The sequence below is a fragment of the Entelurus aequoreus genome, linkage group LG08 (assembly GCF_033978785.1).
Source record: "Entelurus aequoreus isolate RoL-2023_Sb linkage group LG08, RoL_Eaeq_v1.1, whole genome shotgun sequence".
In the NCBI taxonomy this organism is placed as follows: domain Eukaryota; kingdom Metazoa; phylum Chordata; class Actinopteri; order Syngnathiformes; family Syngnathidae; genus Entelurus; species Entelurus aequoreus.
Window position 1 is genome coordinate 12,270,888 of NC_084738.1, and position 21,837 is coordinate 12,292,724.

Genomic DNA, 21,837 nt, shown 5'->3' on the forward strand with positions numbered 1-21,837 from the left:
CTGGATGGCGGTCGGGTCTGGGAGCGCGGCAGGTGCAGAAGTCAAACAAGGTGACTAATCCCCAAGGAGAACGATTATTCCGAGCAAAGAACATTTTGATACTGGAATGAGGTAGCTGCTGCTCTGCTGTCCTCGCCGTGTGGGCGATCCACCAGCATTGATTACCATACCCGTCGAGTCAGAGGAGAACTCTGGTAGAGTTTTGTGGACTGGGGCATGTCGATATCTACGAAGCCGGGAGAATGTTGGCGTTTTGTAGTTGGACCTTAGTTAGTTGGCCAAAGGCAGGAAGTATTCCAGAGGTCAGTGGAAAGGTCCAACATGAGGGTGTTTGTGTGTGCAGGAAAAATCAATGAGAGTGAGATTTTGGTAGAATTAGCCAGGTGGCCGTAAGTTTACATTGAGTTTTGTAGAGATGTTTTTCCGTGAGTCATGGTTTCGATGCAACAAAGCAGTGCATGGTCATTGGGCTTGCAAACGGGCTGCCCCTGTGAGTCACATTGGACATTTGATCAGTACACTTGGTTTTATAGTCTGTAATTCATCTTGAGGGATTTTTTTTTTGTTAAAGCAAAAAAAAGCTGGTGCACTACTTTTTTGTACCCTGCTTATCTGAGTTGTGGTCGTCTTAAAATAGCCAGACTCGACAAGGCTGTTTATTTGAAACCTTGTCAAGAGTTGTCTCTGAGACAAAGACATTAGCGATGACAGTGTTATTCGGAACAAAACAAGCCCGGCTCAGGTCGTCCTCATCTTCCTGCTGGATGCGGGTGTTATTTTTAAACCCAGGAGTTCACAGGGCCCTGTTTCTTGCGCTGTTATTTTAGGATTGCAATCTTAAAAAGAGTCCTTAAACCGGTCGTAGGCAGGTAAATGCTTCAGCCCTGCTTTTTTCTCCCTCCTGTAATGAGTCATACGACTGTAAATACCTACAGGCCTCACATCTACCTTGGTACCTCGATGCTTTATGATTCATTTTAAAAGGCAAAAAAACAAAGTTTACTGGTTGTAGTTGCGACTTTGTACAATTGCTGAGGACGACGCCAAAGGAGCACCTGACATTGTTGTAATTGTTTATGTAGACAATCACTGAGAAAAAATACAACATAAAAAAGAAAATCTAAGATATGATCGAATTTACCTAGCTTTCATTACATAAAAACTAGGGATGGGCAAAGCAATAATTCCCTTATCGACAGTATTTTTTCCTGGTCAAAAGTTAGGTTGTTGATGTCAAAAAATTCCCTTTTGCAGAGCTTTACTTCCTGTCACTCACACACATGCGCACACACCATCGATTAGTTTGATTATAAAAAAAAAGTTTCAATTTATATTCTGTTGCTTGGATTAATTGTTTGAGTGTTATTATTAAAATGTATCAAATTTAGTTGTGCTTAGAACTTTAAATTCACGGACAAATGAGAGTGCCGTTATCTCTGTGGCGGCTAAAAGCGGAAAGTTTTTTTTATTTCAATTTTTTAATGCTCACTTGTTGAAAGTGCAATTTCAATGTTGATGAAGTGTGTTTATTAGACAAGAACAATTAACAAACAGAAAAATATGTATTTAAACTATTACCCTTAACATAAGCATTGAGGCTATTATGTGTGTTTTATCCGCAGTGTTTCCCACACATTCATTTATTTGTGGCGGCCCGCCACGAAAGAATTAAGGCTGACACAAATAGATTCTTTTTTTGTTTTTTTTTTGTTTGTCCTGTCCAGCTTCTCAGGCAAATCATATAGTTGATGTAGATGCCCATATCGGCTGTTCAGATTTACTTTACAAAAGAGAAGTGTAGGATCAAGATTTTTGGAGCTCTTTGTTCAGTGGATCAGATGTTTGATGAAGCTTTGTGTCTATCTACCACCACTACTGTTTTCTGTTTATTTGTTACTGACTGTGGCAGGACACCTCTGCCTCTGTTTCACTTTATGTTGCTGGTAAATAATATGGTAGTAGTAGTAGGCTAAAGTTAAATTATTTAGTATGCACTAATTAAAGGGGTAGAGCTTTAAGAGACATTTTAGCTTTTATATTTTTATAAGATATATTTTTTGTAAGAACCACAATTGATAAATATATTTCAGTGAATAACTTATTGTTCAAATCTGTATATAAATATGTACATAAAGTGTTGTAATTATATTGTAAAATGGATGGATGGATGGATGGATGGACGTTTAAAACAAAACTGTTATTATTAATTAGTAAGTATACATTTTTTCAGCCTTTTTAGAGAAAATCATATCATTGTAGTAAATTATGCAAATTCATTGATGATGTCATAGTGACCACGCCCATAGCCACGCCCATAGCCACGCCCCCACCGCCACAGGTATCTTGGCAGTTTATGGGAAACACTGATCCGATTATTCAGTTAACCGAACACGCTAAAATAATTGATAGCTGCAGCCCTACAAGCCACTAATAAATATTTGTAGCACAGTATATTTAGTTATTTTACAGATTGTTTGACTATATATATATATATATATATATATTTTAAATGGATCTTAAAAAAGAGTTGTCGTCTTATAACTCTGTTTAATATGGTAATTTATTTTGTAGAAGGCATTATTGATTAACCTTAGAGTAGAGTGCAGTGCTTTGCTGCAACCAGCAGCGGCGCTGTTGATTCTGTCCGTGCTAGTATGCTGAACAAAAAGTCCACAAAAAGCATGTTAATCTGCATTGGTATTGAATAAATAGGACCAATTCTCAATTAGGACTAAAAATCAATGGTTCATTTTCCATCAAAGTTAAGTTAAGCTCGAATGAATCAGAATTAGGCCTGCCGGTTTTTAGCCACAATGTAAGAAAGCAATCATGTTGAGCCAGTCCACTTCTAAAGGTGTCTGTTTGGTCAAGAAAAACTCTTGAACTTGATGATAAATAAGTCAGTGAGTTGTGTTGTTCTCCCCCCCGACCCCTCTTCAGCATACAGGCCACAGAGCTCCAGGGTGTTGCAGCATGTATGCACACACACGCACACACGAACGCACTCACACACAACTTGGTGTTAGCACAAGTGATGAAATTGAACGTGAAACGCAGCTTGTATTGTTGGCGCCTCTTCTTTCCTCCGCGCTCCTTGACTGAGAAGGAGGTGCGAATAAACGTTTCCCTGGTTTGCATCATACTGCCTCTGTTGCATCCAGCAAAGCCAGATTCCTGCGGACAGCTGCGTGCATGCCGATGATAACCCCACACGGACTCCCGCATGGTGTCGCTCAATCAATCTTTTTTTTTTTTTGTAGTACGTGATCCGCTTATCAATAAGCTGGGCTGTAAACAGTAGTTTGTCGTTTGTTTGCGAATTATAAGAAATAGCCGAGCACCTTGACCTCTCTCAGCCTGCAGCGCTAGCAGGCTGCTCTGGCTGCGATAAGAGGCTGCCGATTGGCCGGCGAGATAAGAGCCAGCTGAAGTGCTCGTAACAATCACCAGGATGACCGCGAGCCACGGAGCCAAAGATCCAGTTTGTGGGCTGTAAATAAAACCAATTAGCAAGTTTTCGACATGGCTGTCAGGTTAATAGGATGTCCTTGATTTGCATTTCTGGACAAAAACAGCATTTCTTCGACTTTTGTCTTTTATTCTGAGTTTTGGTCGATCCAGTGAGTGCTTTCAATGCCATATGATGCCAAAGAGACAATATCCGCTGCAGTCAATGGTGATATCCAACAGGAAGTTCACAGGGCTTGGTTTGGTCAATTTAAAAGACATTCTGCAACCTTCAGCAACACTCATAAACTATGCGGTTATTTCAGAATTCATTACAAAACAGAGAAAACTAATTGAGGAAAAAAAATATATATATATTTAAAACAAAAGAAAAAGAATCAGGGATATTTCATTGTGTGTTGTATGATCTTTACATCCTGAAAAATTAACCATTCAATTAGACATCAAGAGCCCAAAATAAATAAGATTGTATTCCTATTATTAGTTAAAGTTAAAGTACCAATGATTGTCACACACACACACACACGGTGTGGTGAAGTTTGTCCTCTGCATTTGACCCATCCCCTTGTTCACCCCCTGGGAGGTGAGGGGAGCAGTGGGCAGCAGCGTAGCCGCGCCCGGGAATCATTTTTGGTGATTTAACCCCCAATTCCAACCCTTGATGCTGAGTGCCAAGCAGGGAGGTAATGGGTCCCATTTTTATAGTCTTTGGTATGAGTCGGCCGGGGTTTGAACTCACAACCTACCAATCTCAGAGCGGACACTCTAACCACTAGGCCACTGAGTAGGTCTGAGTAGTGTATGACTGATCTGTAGTTAAACGGTAGGTCTTGATCAGGGGGTGTCCAAATGTTTCCGCCATGGGCTGATTACTGAATTGTCAAAGCATCCAAAGCCATTTAGATTTTTTTTTTGATTATGTAAAAAAAAAAAAATGCTAAAAACAGATTATATACTCTATATATAAATACAAAACTTTGGGTCAGCTTTGTGTTTTAGTTGACACATTTTATTTTTAGTTTAGTGAAATTCCATTTCATTTTCATTCCCATTACCGTATTTTTCGGAGTATAAGTCGCTCCGGAGTATAAGTCGCACCGGCCGAAAATGCATAATAAATAAGGAAAAAAACATATATAAGTCGCATTTTTGGGGGAAATTTATTTGATAAAACCCAACACCAAGAATAGACATTTGAAAGGCAATCTAAAATAAATAAAGATTAGTGAACAACAGGCTGAATAAGTGTACGTTATATGACGCATAAATAACCAACTGAGAACGTGCCTGGTATGTTAACGTAACATATTAGGGTAAGAGTCATTCAAATAACTATAACATATAGAACAGGCTATACGTTTACCAAACAATCTGTCACTCCTAATCGCTAAATCCCATGAAATCTTATACGTCTAGTCTCTTACGTGAATGAGCTAAATAATATTATTTGATATTTTACGCTAATGTGTTAATAATTTCACACATAAGTCGATCCTGAGTATAAGTCGCACCCCCGGCCAAACTATGACAAAAACTGCGACTTATAGTCCGAAAAATACGGTACATCTTTTTTTTCTTTTTCGTAAAATTTGTATTGTTCATTTTTTGTTTTGATTTTATTTAAAAATGATGCTGCGGGCCAACAAAATTATAGCTGCAGGCTGCAAATGGGCTCCCGTTCCACACTTTGGACACCTTTGATTATACTACAAGTTACCAGGACACGTTTGTTAAAACTACGTAAAAAATACACACAACAATTTGATTTATTATTCATTAATCAAAGAACTGTGTTTTGTTTTGCCACTTTCTTGTGTCATTTTTAACTCTAAATCTAATTTTGGCCTAATTTTTGGGAGCAACTGTGTATCCAAGCGTAATATTACGGCGGTAATCGATGTTTTGCACATGTACTGTATATGAGACCCACATTCTTTTCTGGATGGCCTAATGGTTATTGGTTATGTCACCCCCTGTTATTTTGACATGCAATTGACAGCATGTGAATGCATTATCATTCAGACACTTTGTGGACAATATTGTTGTTCCTAAAAACACTTAGACATCAGCTTTAGTCAAAAATGTGGGATCCGTGTAGAAAAGAGGAAATGACCTGGCGCAGGCAGGCCTATCTGAGGGCACGCTGTATGCCCCCTCTTTACAATGCGCTCAAAGGGAGCCAGGCGGGGCCTTTTTGAAGTGCCTGACCACCCCGCAGGCAGCCTCCAAACCTGCCGCCGCTGAACTTTTATGCCATTGGCTGGAAGTTATACAATATTTATCCTCCTATTGATGTTGTTTTGAGGAAGTGATCCCAAGAAATACCTCACAGCTCCAGAGGGATAGAGAGCGCATAAGCAGCAGGTTCTTTGTCGTCTCACATCAACAGCCTTACAATTACGTTTGCGGCGCCCCCTATGGGCTGTGTTCAAAATACTTTGAAAGGCACGCCAGCTACATGGAATACAAATATCCTCAACGTTCTATAATCAATGGACAAACGCTCAATGACATATGGACAACTAAATGCTAAGTTGCATGAGGATGGCCATGTTTATCAACTAATCTTGCTCTCATTTTACACTCACATGCTTGTGAATCCTTTAAAGGTGTGTACCAAGTTCCCTGATTCGGCGAAACACCTTAAAGGGGTCATATTATGATGTTTTACTACATTTAAAAACTTCTTAGTGGTCTACATAAAATGTAATGGTGGTTCTTTGATCAACATGTTGCATAATAATAATCATAATAATATATTTTATTTGTAAAAAGCACTTTACATTGACTAAACAACCTCAAAGTGCTACAGTGTATTAACATTTTTTTTTTACAAAAAATAAAAAGATAATAAAAAAAATAAAATGAAAAAAAGTAGAACAGCCAAATAGCTAAAACTAGTATGCATATATTAAAAAAAAGAGGCTTTTTTAAAAAGAAGGGTTTTTAAGCCTTTTTTAAAAGCATCCACAGTCTGTGGTGCCCTCATGTGGTCAGGGAGAGCGTTCCACAGACTGGGAGCGGCGGAGCTTTGTCGTAGCTTTGTCCTCAGAGGTTGGAGGAGGTTAGCCTGTCCGGAGCGGAGGTGTCGTGTGGAGGATTTGGGGGTGAGTAGTTCTTTGAGGTAGAAGGGGGGCATTTCCATGGAGGCACTGATGGTTTACAGACCATCTTCAAGCCATTTTCTAAACGTCTGTTAAGGATGCGCTGTTTTGTGGTTGGTCTTATTTATGTGCCTCCACTTTGACAGCGATTTCTCCTCGTCAGCCATGTTGTTTTTTTCGGCGCTTCCTCAGCGAGTCTATTGACAGATATAAGTTTGAACTATACGCTACTTTGTATTAGAAATGGCAACAGCGGAGGATGCATGTGCATGTACGAGATAGTCTGCCCCGAAACAAGAGGATAGAAAAAAAGAAGGAACTTATTGACCACAGAGTCGGATTACAATGACGAACTCGCGCAAAGCACTTTGGGGTAAGTGTTCACCATATATGGAGACATCTGCTGACGCCAGCAATGGGAAGAAAACGTCACAAATTGGGCAAATTCCAAACGACTCGTTTGGATGAAGTATGAAGGAAGGCAAGATTGTTTTATAAATATCTCCGCCATGCCTCCATGGTTTAATTTACAATTTTAAAGACTTATGCAGAACCCAAATACACAAAAACAGGTTGGTTTTGCATATTAGGAAACCATTAAAGTTACAGGAGGTTTTTTTTTAAGAAATGTTTTGAGCCCTGTGGCAAATTTCAAGTCAGTCTAGCGTGGAACTTTGGGATTTAATCACATTACCGTGTATTTGTCTGAACGATAATAGTACAGGCAACACAAGAAAGGTGCATGTTTTCACCAATTTTTACCCTTTTGTATGCAACCGTTAATGAGTAGAAGAGTTAGCTTACACACACAGTCAAAAATGACACCATGGGAAGAGTCTTCATTAAATCTACCATTGGAGGTTGATTATTTAAAAGATTGTTTTTAAATGGGTATATGTTGATTATTTTTTAAAATCCATTTTCGATGTCAATGTTGCATTGAGTAGAATAATTGTTGCCATAGTGACGATGTGCGTCCACTTTCTGTAGCTGACATGCTGCCTTTTTTACGCAGCAAACTGGTTGACTGAATCAACAACAGCACATCTGCTGGTTGCAGTTTTATACTACTTGTGTGTGTTTAAAGGCCCTCTTCATGTTCGCAAAACCATGACATCATTTGTAAATATCAAGTCTGCGTGGTCCTGGAATGACACGGAAAAACAACACAAGCTCCGATTAGATACGCCACTCTCGGAATTAGGGCAGAAACATGTACATGTCAAGAGTAGAGCGCCAACACTTTCCTGCCATTCTGACACACACACACACACACACACACACACACACACACACACACACAGACACGCACGCACACACTCGAAGCCCTAGCGTCTACAGCCTAACAATGTCTCCATTGTCTTGCGTCCTTTCACTGGCAGCAGGGGACGGCTGGAGTGTTAACCATTTCCCGACTGTGTGCCTGGGCGTTATTGTGTCGGAGGTAGCCAAGAAAGGTCTCGGGGATGCAAGATGTATGGTAATTAGCGCGGAGGAAGTGATGGAATCTGTCCATTTTCACTGCTGGCAGGACCTCCCACCTGAGTCTTTACAAGCATTCACCCTCACTTGTTTCAGCGGAATGCTGACAAGTTGTCCAACCGAAAAAAAAGGAGCATATTTTCGACAAAGTTTCAGGGTGAAGACGTCATAATGACTCCACGGATCCAATACAATGGGCCTAAAGGACTGCATGGACGTGCTAGGTTATTGTTTGACTAGACAAGACGCCGGATCAAATTCACCTTTTTTTTTGCTGGCTCTTTCTTTATTCTGGACAAATGGGGATGAGGGGTACTTCCTGCGGTCTGAATGGACCGTGCACCTGGACTAGACAGACAATTGCGCAGGACTCCGGGAGGGCCCAGGCTGTCAATAAATGACACTGTGGTCAGCAGGCGCCACCCACACACCGAAGACCCTTAAGACCACTTTACCTAGACCTTCCCTGGCGGCATGTAATCCAGATGTTTGTTTAGGAGGGGTCACGGGGGTTGCATCATCACTTCAGGCCCATGTCGAGACGCAGCGTCGGGCCTGAGAGCACCTTTTAGTCTTTGTGTGTGTAAGGCTGGTGTCTGGATGGCAGACTGTTCCCATAGACGATTCATTCTGTGTTGACTTTGTCCGCGAGGCAACAATAGTTGAAGAGTCCTGCTGATCCTTTAATGGAACACGTAAAAGTATTGTGTGGACGACAACATTACAACACACATTGCAATGTGCGTATGTTGCGATTACATAATCTCTATCCACTGACACAGAAAACATGGAAAAGGAATAGCACACTTGTGTTGGTCTTTCTACGTACTGCAAGTTATCTTAGCCGGCCCCTCGGGGGTTAAGTGCAAGTGCAAACATAAGCTCACCGCGGAGGAAACGAGTCGGACAATAGCAATCGGGCACTGGTAAACTAAAGTTCATGTTGATTTTTCCTGCAAGTTCTCTTCCATTTCTCTCAGAAGAAATAAAAAGACTCCCTTTTTCTGTTATCTGTATATAAAAGTGTGGCTACCGTAAGCTAAAATGTTCCAATGTGTTCTAATATTGTTTAACAAGCAGCCAGCCGCCACCAGCAGCCATGTTATGAGCAACAAGCCAGATCTCTCCATGTAAAATCACTAATAATGGACTAGAACATGCACCCAGGAGAAGGCTTAGCCAGCAGAGACGAGCCAGTCCTTTAAATAAGTCAAGAACCAGGGGATGCTGGCATTCCAGGGAGAACATTGCATAAATCCTGCTCGGCCGGAGGTGTGTGTGAGTGTAAATGAGCCTGTGTGTGTGTAAAGAGACTGTGAGAGATTCATATAATTGTGTGACTTGGGAACGTCCATCTTTGCCTTTCAGGGGCCCTTCTGCTGGGAATTCCCTGGACAGTCAGATCTGAGCCTTCACCAATTTCATTTGGTGAGAGACCTTTGAATTCCAAAAATATCTTGCAGGATTTTTTTGGTTGATTCCACACCACATAAATTAACACCTGCTAATTTGATGATGATTTCAATTAAAACCAAATGAATGGATCATGATGATGCTGTTGATCACGCTGTGTTTTGCTTTGTGCTAATTCAGTGCTGCTGCTTATCTTTGTGTTTTTTGGCCGTTTGGGTGTGGGAATTTTCAACTACTCATACATTTAACCAAACTAAACTTCATCAGACACTTTGTCTCTCTGTATTCCTTTTTTGTCTCATACCTAACCGGCCTGGATTAATCTTATTTTACTTCCCTTTGTGAGTGATTTCACCATCTTGCTGACATTTTCTAATCTCCTTTGTTCATGAAATTAATCACCTTGATAATCCAATCTTGTCGATCACCTGATTTTCGACTGCCGTTGATGATGAAATGTCACTATGAGAAATGTTTGTCTTGATCTGAGCTTCCAGTTCAGACTGCCTTCACTTTTGTGGTTCAGTACTCTGGTCCGGCCCACACTGGTATTTATGTCATGGGACCAGAAGCTGCCCAGTAAAGTAGATTGGACGACTTTTGTGCTGTGTTTAACATAGGTTATTCTGATAGTCAGCTATTTTTGCCATCTAATGTTTCACCTAAGGTCGGGTGAACCAAACCGTACCAGAGTTCACTTGCAAATGTGCCAGGGCCCATCTCTCAACCGAGCTTGGTATGCTTGTTTGGTACATTCTGGGGTTCTGATAAGAGTTGGATAACGTTTACGTATTATCAAATCGGTACTTTTGTACTTGTGTATAAACAGTGCGTAACACAATGCCTACAACATACAAAAATAGAATAGAATAGAAACACACATTTTGTCCAAAACAATACCTTTTTGTTTTTATGGAATATTGTGACATGCAAGTTAAAGCTGAATGATTACTTGCATCTGCAATTTAAACAATGCGATGGAATGCGGCTTATTAACCGCAAAGGATGCGCAGGCAGGGAGAGAATGTCTTGTGTGGTTAAATACCTGCGCATGTAAGAATCAATGCATGTTGTGTCAATGTGTTGAGGTTGCGATAGAAGTGTCCTTGAACAATGTGTTAAGCTTGTGTCATTGAAGCGGCTTGCTCTCTATGCTGCTGAGTGCCCTCAGCTACCTAGTATATACTGTAGCATAGCTAGCTAGCTGGGCACCGTCCTTGTGGTCTATATGACATGCAGTGTTTCCCACACATTCATTTATTTGTGGCGGCCCGCCACGAAAGAATTACGTCCGCCACAAAATAAAAAGAATAAAAAAAATATTTTTTTTTATTTTTTTTATTTTTTATTTATTTATTTATTTTGTCCTGTCCAGCTTCTCAGGCAAATCATATAGTTGATGTAGATGCCCATATCGGCTGTTCAGATTTACTTTACAAAAGAGAAGTGTAGGATACCACTACTGTTTTCTGTTTATTTGTTACTGACTGTGGCAGGACACCTCTGCCTCTGTTTCACTTTATGTTGCTGGTAAATAATATGGTTGTAGTAGTAGGCTAAAGTTAAATTATTTAGTATGCACTAATTAAAGGGGCAGAGCTTTAAGAGACATTTTAGCTTTTATATTTTACAAGATTTATTTTTTGTAAGAACCACAATTAATAAATATATTTCAGTGAATAACTTATTGTTCAAATCTGTATATAAATATGTACATAAAGTGTTGTAATTATATTATAAAATGGATGGATGGATGGATGGAAGGACGTTTAAAACAAAACTGTTATTATTAATTTGTAAGTATACATTTTTTGAGCCTTTTAGAGAAAATCATATCATTGTAGTAAATTACGCAAATTACTCGATGATGTCATGGTGACCACGCCCATAGCCACGCCCCCACCGCCACAGGTATCTTGGCAGTTTATGGGAAACACTGACATGCAATGGTGGTTCTTTGGTCAAAATTGTGCATAGGTTATGTTTTACAGATCGTCTTCAAGACGCTTTCTGACCTTCTCTTCAGTATGCACCGTTTTGTGGGCGGTCCTGTTTACGTGCTTCACTTCGACAGCGTCTTTGTTGTAGTTTTTAGCGCTTCCATAGCAAGTCTTCTGACAGATTAGGTTAAAACTATACATTACTTTGTGTGAGAAGTGGCAAGAGAGTGAGTTTTGTAACATCTAGCTTCGTCTCACCGTCACACATGACAGCCGTCAAGTGAGAGCTCAAACTCGTACAAAAACACACTTCCAGCCTTCACAATAAAAGCGCTGTGCTGACAAGACTGCAGGTTGAAGTATTTAGTAAGTTTATAATTGTATTATGTAGAACATAAAATATATGTATATATAAAATACATTTGATACATTTTTTATATCACTAATTGATGTGTTACATGTAGGGGTGTAACGGTACGTGTATTTGTATTGAACCGTTTCGGTACGGGGGTTTCGGTTCGGTTCGGAGGTGTACCGAACGAGTTTCCACACGGACATATTAAGTAGCGTACCACACGTTGTGTAAACAATGCACACCGAGGCACAACACACGGCATGCTAGCAGCGACCGGGCTAAGATAGACTGACCATACGTCCTCTATTCACCGGACATGTCCTCTTTTGCGGAGCTGTCAGGGCGGAGTTTCTTAAATGCCTCAAATGTCCGGCATTTTGAGTTAGGGTTGCGTGTATTTTCAATGTACGTTCAGGGTTAAGAAAGGGTTAAAAACAAAACAAATTGTGCGCGCAGCAGCATTGGTGAGGGAGGGGCAGAGACAGAGAGAGCGAGAGAGTTATGATAAACGCGCATGCGTCGCCAGGCTCTGCTTTTTATCCATAGATTTATCAGATTTCATTTTTTATTATCTATAGCAGGGGTGTCAAAAGTGTGCCCCGGAGGCCATTTGCGGCCCACAGTTAATGTTTTAAAGGCCCACGGCACATTCTAAAATTACTATTAAAATAAACAAAAACATAAAAAAAGTTAAATAAAAAAGCTTAAAGGTTAAATGTAATTTAGAAAAAGTTGCAATGTTGACTAATAAAACAAAGCTGTTTTTTTTCTTTCAAACTGTCATTGCTCAAAACATAATATTGAATCAAAATCAATGTTATTATGAATTATTGACCTATCCAAGGTTCCGGTTACTTCACATCAAATATTCTACTAAGTAAAATATTTTTGGTGGAAGATTTTGCAAATTTGGTAAATAAATAACCAAAAAATGTATATTTTGTTGTTTTCTTACTGTACCGAAAATGAACCGAACCGTGACCTCTAAACCGAGGTACGTACCGAACCGAAATTTTTGTGTACCGTTACACCCCTAGTTACATGTTTGTTAAAAAATACATAAGAGGACCTTGATGAATTAGTCACATATTAAATCGCAATCGCAAAAATGAGGGGAAATAAATCGCAGTTATTTTCCAAAATCGTTCAGCCCTAATGCAAGATGAACATAATAATGTCAATGTTAAAACAAAATGAATGCAATTATAATTAAGTAATGCACTGACCCATATAAAATAAAATTCAAAACAAATTGTGTACACAACCTGCAACAAAATTGCAAGACTTTACAGTACTTGAAGTGCGTATAGTCCACACAATCCAAGCAGAATTTTTTTGACACACAATTTCGGCGATATTAGACTGCTGTCACAAGTTAAAGTTAAGGTACCACTGATAGTCACACACACACACTAGGTGTGGTGAAATTACTCTTTGCGTTTGACCCATCCCCCTGTCCCACCCCCTGGGAGGTGAGGGGAGCAGTGAGCAGCAGCGGTGGCCACGCTCTGGAATCCCCAATTCCAACCCTTGATGCTGAGTGCCAAGCAGGGAGGTGATGGTTTCAAGGTTGTGGTTACAAGGTTTGTTAGTTAATCCTCAAAGTACTAATTGAGCAAACTTAACTTGATATTCAAATTTCTGGTGTTCTTGAATGCACCTCGCTGTGAGTGGCATTGACGGTAATGAGTGTTGTGAGCGAGTTTTTGTTGGAACCAAGCACTGCTGTTAGTGTCTAAAGGTTATGGGTTATACTTGTATAGCGCTTTTCTACCTTTTTTAAGGAACTCAAAGCGCTTTGACACTATTTCCACATTCACACACACATTCACACACTGATGGCGGGAGCTGTCATGCAAGGCGCTAACCAGGACCCATCAGGAGCAAGGGTAAAGTGTCTTGCTCAAGGACACAACGGACGTGACTAGGATGGTAGAAGGTGGGGATTGAACCAGGAACCCTCAGGTTGCTGGCACAGCCACTCTCCCAACCGCGCCACGTCGTCCCCTCTAAAGGTTGGCGATCAAGTTTGAAATGAGGGTCACATTGAGACGTGCCCCTGTCACGTTTTTGTTTCATTTCAGTATCAAAATAAAGGAATTGATAGCTACTTAATTTCGGGTTATTACCATTTACTTAAGCACGAATGTCATTATGGTACCAGGTTTTGGTATGCATCCCCGAGTTTGGGTTATAGCATTCACACTTCACCAAACGGACCGTACTAGCAGAGCAGAGTTAATTTTACCCAGACCGACCATGGCAAATGTCAACTCACCTTTAAGAATCCTGGAGGAGGCTTTGCGGTGCAAAAACCCAGAAAGGATTTATTAAACTCCCCTGGGGGTAAGTGTGCTGATTTTTGCCTTGTTTGACTTATTAAGGGTGTGTTGTTTTTGCACATTCTTCCTCTTGTTGACTGTAATTAGCAAGCCCTTTAAAACACCAAAAAAAACTTGCTTGATTGTGAGAACGAGACAACTGCGAGGGTTCAGATTTTTGTGAATAACAAAAAGGAAGTTGTTCCTTGTCTGCGTGTCTTCGTGCGATTGCGTCCTTGCTAGAACTTGTTTGACGAGGTCTGGCAGGATCATATTTGGGTGCGCCCGTCTGTCTTGCGTGTGTGCATCGGTGTCATACAAACACACTTTTCACATCCTCGCGTTTTGAAGGCGTATCCCGAGTTTCAGATGACAGGTTGTCGGGTCAAGGCGTCACAAGTGGGCCTACAACAACTTGAACTCGTTCCACCCTGAAGCAACACTAAGTAGGCGTCGGATAAATGTGTTAATCGCGGTTTACTCGTGGTTTACAGGAACAATTAGGTTCAATAATCCAATTTTTGATGCTCTAACACAACACGACACTCCGCAAAGTTGTTCATGAATGGTTCCCTACATACTCCAGATTTTGGCCTATTGAGTGACAACACTGCGTGCTACTGTATTAACACTGGAGGCCGTCTCGCAGGGAAACTTGTTTTGACAGAACTCCAGGTGTCTCATTGTTGGCTTTGGCATGGTTCAACAGATTTACCAATTAGCACTGGGCCGAGGGCACGGGAATAGTGGGAGTGCTGGAGGAGGGGAACCGGGGGAAGAAATGCACCGGGAGAGAAAGGACGGATAAGGCTTTGGCTGCAGTGAGGGAATGAGTGCTTAGGGTTGGCCATGTTTTTTCACCTCCGTAGTCCTGAGTCACAGGGAAGCAACGTCCAGTCGTGATTCATTGTGTGTTCACTTGCAGCTCTTTCAATCAGAGCTAGGAACCTTGTAGAAAAGTGTGTTTGCATTCAACTGTCAGAATGTTCTCTGCAAGTTCAGAATTGCGAGGGATTAATTACTATGACAAACCCATTTTGTTATTCCCAAGAAATGTCTGCACAAACACTGCATGACTGTTTGTTTGTGTGCAATGCTAAGTCTTCTGCTCCTGAACCGCTGCACACCATTTGTCAAAACAGGCACCTTTATTGCGTTGCCTGTGTTATTCATCCATGACAAATCAACCACATGGTGGCGCTATGGGCAGTTTTGACATTTGTGAAGTGAATTATATTTATATAGCGCTTTTCTCTAGTGACTCAAAGCGCTTTACATAGTGAAACCCAATATCTAAGTTACATTTAAACCAGTGTGGGTGGCACTGGGAGCAGGTGGGTAAAGTGTCTTGCCCAAGGACACAACGGCAGTGACTAGGATGGCGGAAGCGGGAATCGAACCTGGAACCCTCAAGTTCCTGGCACAGCCACTCTACCAACCGAGCTATGCCGCCCTTTCTCTCGATGCGCTCAACGAAACACCCACTGTAACTATTAGGTGTTTTTTCGGCTCACCACCAAATTAAGTACACACTTACTTAAGTAGGCACTCGTCTGTACATTCTGAGCAAGATTGATGAAAAAACATGGCTGCCAGAAAGCAAAACCTATTTTTAGTTGACATTTGCGAGACTAATTACCATTTGTCTAAAGATTAAAAAACTTTGAGGATATTTACGGTATTTTTTCTGGGCTAGATAGCGCACCGGTATTTAAGCCGCACCCACCAAATTTTAGAATAAAAAATTGTTTACTTATATTAGCCGCACTGGACTATAAGCCGCAGATATATACCGGTACGAAATATTTACCTACATTAATTGTTTCCAATTGGTGCCTGTCACACAGCAGTAAAACGGCTGATCAAACAAAACAGAAGTCATCATCATGGACCCACCAGATGTGGATAGCTACCTCTCCAATCGGCATACTTGCCAACCCTCCGGATTTTTCCGGGAGACTCCCGAATTTCAGTGCCCCTCCCGAAAATCTCCCGGGGCAACCATTCTCCCGAATTTTCTCCCGATTTTCCCCCGCAGGGCGTGCCGTGATGGCACTGCCTTTAGCGTCCTCCACAACCTGTCGACGTGTCCGCTTTTTCACCATACAAACAGCGTGCCGGCCCAGTTGCACGTTGTATGCGGCTTCTACATACACACGAAAGTGACTGTAAGACATACTTGATCAATAGCCATACAGGTCACACTGATGGTGGCCGTATAAACAACTTTAACACTGTTACAAATATGCGCCACACTGTGAACCCACACCAAACAAGAATGACAAACACATTTCGGGAGAACATCCGCACCATAACGCAACGTAAACACAACAGAACAAATACCCAGAATCCCTTGTATCCCTAACTCTTCCGGGCTACAATATACACCCCCGCTACCACCAAACCCCCCCCCAATCTCCCGAATTCGAAGGTCTCAAGGTTGGCAAGTATGCCAATCAGCAAAACCGACTCAATAACTATGGTGACTTTGTGGTGAATTTACGAAACTGAAACAATGCAAAAACAATGCCATTGTAAGTGAACAACACTAACACATAGACACTTGTAAACGTGTTAGCATATTCGCAAATGCTAACGACGCTACCTTGATTACATTACGATAGCACGTACAAATATGCATGAAAACACTCCTACAGACATCACACATGGGTTTGTTAGTAAGTATGAATTGTTTTAGTTGTAGTGTAAATCATACAAATGTTGCTTGGAGTGATAAATACAAATCATTTCGTGCAAAAATGTTATGGACGGTCTTATGGCATGAAACAGAAAATACATTTTCAAACCACAGCACCTGCAGTGAGTGAACTCATCCAAAAGATGGCGCCATAGAACAAACAATAACACACCTTTTCAGTGTCTCTGTTGGTGTAATATGAAAACTATTTGGTGAATATAAACCATTGTGGCTGTTGGCAAAGAAAAATCCACAAATTAGACGCACCATTTTAAATGCCGCAGGAGATAAAGCATTGGGAAAAAAGGAGCGGCTTATAGTCCGGAAGATACGGTATATTGAACGTAAACTTAGCATGTCTTCCAATGTATTTTGATCACATCCCGCAAATGTAATTTACAACTATGTGAATCATTCAGGACATCCTATATCTCCTGTGTTCTGAAAAGTATCCCAGAGAAGACTAAGAGCAGCCAGAAAATGGAGCGCCGCAGCAAAGCAGAGACGGTGTAATAAAATGCAACATGTGTTGCCGTGTTCATTCGGTTTTTCATGTGTCTGTGGCTTTCATAAGCCATGGCAATACAAGAGTCATTGTTAAGACGCAAGAACAGCAGCACCCGCTGCTCGTTTGAAACAATGATACATTGCTTTTAGGTCAGAGTCTTCAATAACACGAGGAAAAGTTGCTGGATTCGTTGCATTTTTGAAAAAAGTATCTCCATAGAGGTCTGAATACTCGCTAAATATAGCAAAAAGTGAAAGACTGATCTCTCCTGCTACATCTTCTGTGCCTATGTGATGGTTCAAGAAGTGGTGGGGTGATGCTGGTACGGAGTTATAACAACAAGCTACATTTACGGGAAGTCCTATTATAATGTGTTTATGAGCGAGGGCAAGCAGCTCGCGGCAAATTTAATTGTGGCAGTTCAATTGAACGTATGGGAAACAAAGCGCTTGATCAAACTTGTAATAGGATTGGCTAACTTTAAAATGTTTAGTATGTGACACTAGGGCTGGGCGATATGGCCTTTTATTAATATCTCGATATTTTTGGGCCATGTCACGATACACGATATATACCGCAATATTTTGCCTTAGCCTTGAATGAACACTTGATGCATATAATCACAGCAGTATGACGATTCTATGTGTCTACATTAAAACATTCTTGTTCATACTGCATTAATATATGCTCATTTTAAACTTTCATGCAGAGAGGGAAACCACAATTAAGTCAATTTACCAATACTGTATTTATTAAACAGCAGTGGCACAAACAGTCATTTAATTTCAAAACAGAAAGTGCAAGATTGTCAGAGGCATTTTAAAACAAGCTATGAGTGCACTTTTGTGCATGATGTCACTAAGATGACATATCAAAACAACACTAAATTAAAGTGTACTTTTTGTACAGAACGCGACGACAATAGTTTAAAACAAATAAAGTGCCCTTTTGTGCATGATGTCACACCAGATATTTAAAAAACTGTCAAATAAAAATGAGCTGCGTAATAGGAAATCAAATAGTGTATGTCCTTTGTTCTGTGGTAGGTTCCTGCGGACGTTATCTCCTTCTGTTGTAGATTTTTTTTTCATACAGTGTTGATCTTGAAATTGTTGTTTTGGCATTTTGTGGGTGTGGCACCGAACGGAGATGTTGACATGCGAAGTTTCAAGCACTCTTCATTCTCTAGCGGGTGACTTTTCAAATGATGCTACAAATTAGCGGTGGTGCTACTTTTTGTAGCAATGCTTTTGCCGCATAATTGTTCGACATCTTCCCGCTTGAAGCCCAACCACCGCCAGACGATGGACCCCGTGCTGTTATTCTTGGGAATTAATTCTTCCTCCATTTGTTACCAGATTCGCACCTTCTCTCTCTCGTATTACCACTCGCAACGCACCGTTACCAACTGTGTAAGAACATATACTCGAATATCACGATATAGTCATTTTCTATATCGCACAGAGACAAACCCGCGATATATCGAGTATATCGATATATCGCCCAGACCTATGTGACACAAATCTGTAAGAAAGAAGTAGCAATAAGGAGGATATTCCTCAGAACGAGTTAAAGTTGTGGATGAGTACATGGTCACAGTCAAATTTAAAGAGAATATGTGGCAGAATGCTGAGTGATTCCATTGAGCCCGTAAGCCGTCTTGAATTCAGTTCCTTGTTTATACCAGGAGAGGGGCTTTTCTTTGAGGTTTGCAGTGGTGAACACGGGGGATCTGCTCAACTGCTTTTTGGCGACCAGGATTGTCACCGCCGCTCGTGCGCTCCAAACAATGCTTTCAGGTTCGCCGGGCCAGCCAGAACCAGACTAAACCCCTCCAATTTATTTGATTATGTGTCTTGTCTACAGTGCCGCGAAAGACCTACCTGAACTCCTCTTGGATTTGTTTGGCTCAGGTTTTGATGTGCGTATTGTTTTATGTATATTTTTTTACCTTCGTCTTCCAAGTCGGCGTAGTAGACGTTGACTGAGTGCCAAGGTTGGCCTTTGTTTTTGAAAGAATTTGATACGAGGCGTTTTTTTTCCTCTGTGCTTCGTGTTCTGTTCCTGGACACATCACCGAGACAGGTGAGGATGCGATCAGACTGCGCTCGCATACCTGTGCAGGTGTGCACATGCTTGACGAGTTTTACTCACCCTGCCTTTCAAAATAAACTAATTGAGCAGACGGTTGAAACCGTCCTTCCGAAAACACTCAAGCAGTAGCAAGAGGGACGTGTGATGGGGTGAAAAGGAGAGTTGGATTTTGCCAGATTAAGGGGGGATCATCATGTTGGAAGGATGAAGGGAGTGATGGCTCAATCCTGATGGCATATTGGCAGTTTTTTTTTTTTATGGGAGAAAAAAGTGGAAACTAGAAATAATGGAAGCGAGAATGTGGTATAAATCAGGGGTCTTTAACCATCGGACAGCAGTCTGACACACATGATATGGAACCTCAGTTTACAAACTTACAGGGTTCTTAAATAGAAAAAAATGTATCCTGAAGCAAATATATCCATAAGAAACACTATAACTTTGTTCATTTGGTTCGAGCCTTGCTAAAAGTCAGAATTTTGGTAAATATAAAGTGCTATACAGTACCAGTGACGGGCAAGCTACTTGGAAAATGTAGTAAGTCAAGCTACAAGTTAATCTCGATTAAATGTAGCTAAGCTACAGGGGAAGTTATCCCCAGAGAATTGTAGCAAGCTACACTGCAAAAGTAGCTTGCTACATCAAAGTTACAAAAGTTAAAAAGTACCACTGATAGTCACACTCACACACACACTAGGTGTGGTGAAATTACCCTCTGCATTTGACCCATCCCCTTGTTCCACCCCCTGGGAGGTGAGGGGAGCAGTGAGCAGCAGCGGTGGCGGCGCTCAGGAATCATTTTGGTGATTCAAGCTACATATAATGGCTTTTCTATGTATGGGCCCACATGTATAATATCAATGTTAATGTAACTGAGAGTGTGCAAATGGACCCAATAAGTGTCCATTACTATTAACTCTATGTCATTTAGTTTGGGACACCCTACAAAGTTAAAAAGTTAAAGTACCACTGATAGTCACACACACACTAGGTGTGGTGAAATTGCTCTCTGCATTTGACCCATCCCCTTGTTCCAGGGAGCAGCAGTGGTAGCCGCGCTCGGGAATCATTTTGGAGATTTGACCCCCAATTCCAACCCTTGATGCTGAGTGCTAAGTAGGGAGGTAATGGCTCCCATTTTTATAGTCGTTGGTATGACTCCGCCGGGGTTTGAACTCCCGACCTACGGATCTCAGGGCGGACACTCTAACCACAAGCAGGCTTAACAACTATCTCTAGGGATCCTCGCACCCCACTGTATGTATTTATTTAGTTTGCCTTTTCTTTGGCCCACCCCTATAATGTTATTCACTTTCTCTACTCAACTCAACTTAAAGTGTGTTCCTAAATGTGTGTTACACGTCTCTGATGAAGAAAGCAGTTATGATTCGGGTTTACAGAGTAAAAACTAAGCTTTTGGGAATTGTTTTCTCTAAATGCATATATTTGTCTAAATATGGCCAAGGACACGCAATATTGGGTGTTTCCTGCACGTCATCTTCATCACTAAAGAAAAAGTCCAATCTGCGGGAGAGAATACCCTCTGCCATTTTCAAGTATGTTTTTTTTTAGTTGTCAGCTTGAAGCGTCCCTCTGTCTCTGACTCCCTCGTCGCCATGTGACATGAGTGCGTGACTGTTATGAATTTGCATACTAGTTTCAATTATCTGTCTCATCTTGCCTCTGATTGGCCAGTCCGTAATGGGTCACCCTAACCTTAGCCAGTTATGACTCATCATAAGAACACCAACCAATCATCATAGATTTTCTCCGTATGTATGGGTGTTCACAACCAGGTCATTGTATTTTCTCCGTATTTTTTTTTTTGCCCTCGATTCGCAGTCCATTTTTCTCTCTTTGTAGCTTGTAGCTTTGACGTGAGCTATCTCGCTACATGGGTCTAAAAGTAGCTAAGCTACAGGAAAAGCTACTCGTTCAAAATGTAGCTAAGCTACCGCCAATCTACTGAGAAATGTTGTTAAGCTACATTGCTTAGATACATGTAGCTTGTTACTGCCCATCACTGTACAACGATCTGAACTATCTTAATTTGCCGCCGTCCTGCCAACGCGCGTGCACACTGTCACTAGCCCTGTGGTGCACTCATAGTTTGAAATCACAAAACGTCTTAACTTTAACAGCCAGGTCGCTATAATTACGATGAATTACAAATACAATTGTTGGTTAATCTTCTTGGTGTGCAGCAGAAGAAAGGGGGAGGAGGCAATTTCGACAATGCTTTCGATACCTCCTGAATCTATATATATGTGTGTGTATATGTAAATGCATATATGTATGTGTATATGTATGTATATATATATATTTATACATGTGTATATGCATGTATATGTATTTGTATATGTGTATATATATATATATATATATATATATATATATATATATATATATATATATATATATATATATATATATATATATATATATGTATATGCA

General features: G+C 40.8%; 1 protein-coding gene across 21 annotated transcripts in view; it reads left to right on the forward strand.

The window, feature by feature from the left end:
* The window catches only part of tcf7l2 (transcription factor 7 like 2), a 210,758-nt gene that overhangs the window by 71,186 nt on the left and 117,735 nt on the right, over positions 1-21,837 (forward strand). For 15 of the 21 annotated variants that reach the window (XM_062055569.1, XM_062055571.1, XM_062055575.1 and 12 more), the window contains exon 5: positions 9,423-9,482. The exons of the other annotated variants lie outside the window; for them this stretch is intronic. In XM_062055569.1, coding sequence (XP_061911553.1) covers positions 9,423-9,482 — 60 coding nt within the window. The remainder of the gene's footprint in view (positions 1-9,422; positions 9,483-21,837) is intronic. 21 annotated transcript variants of the gene reach the window in all.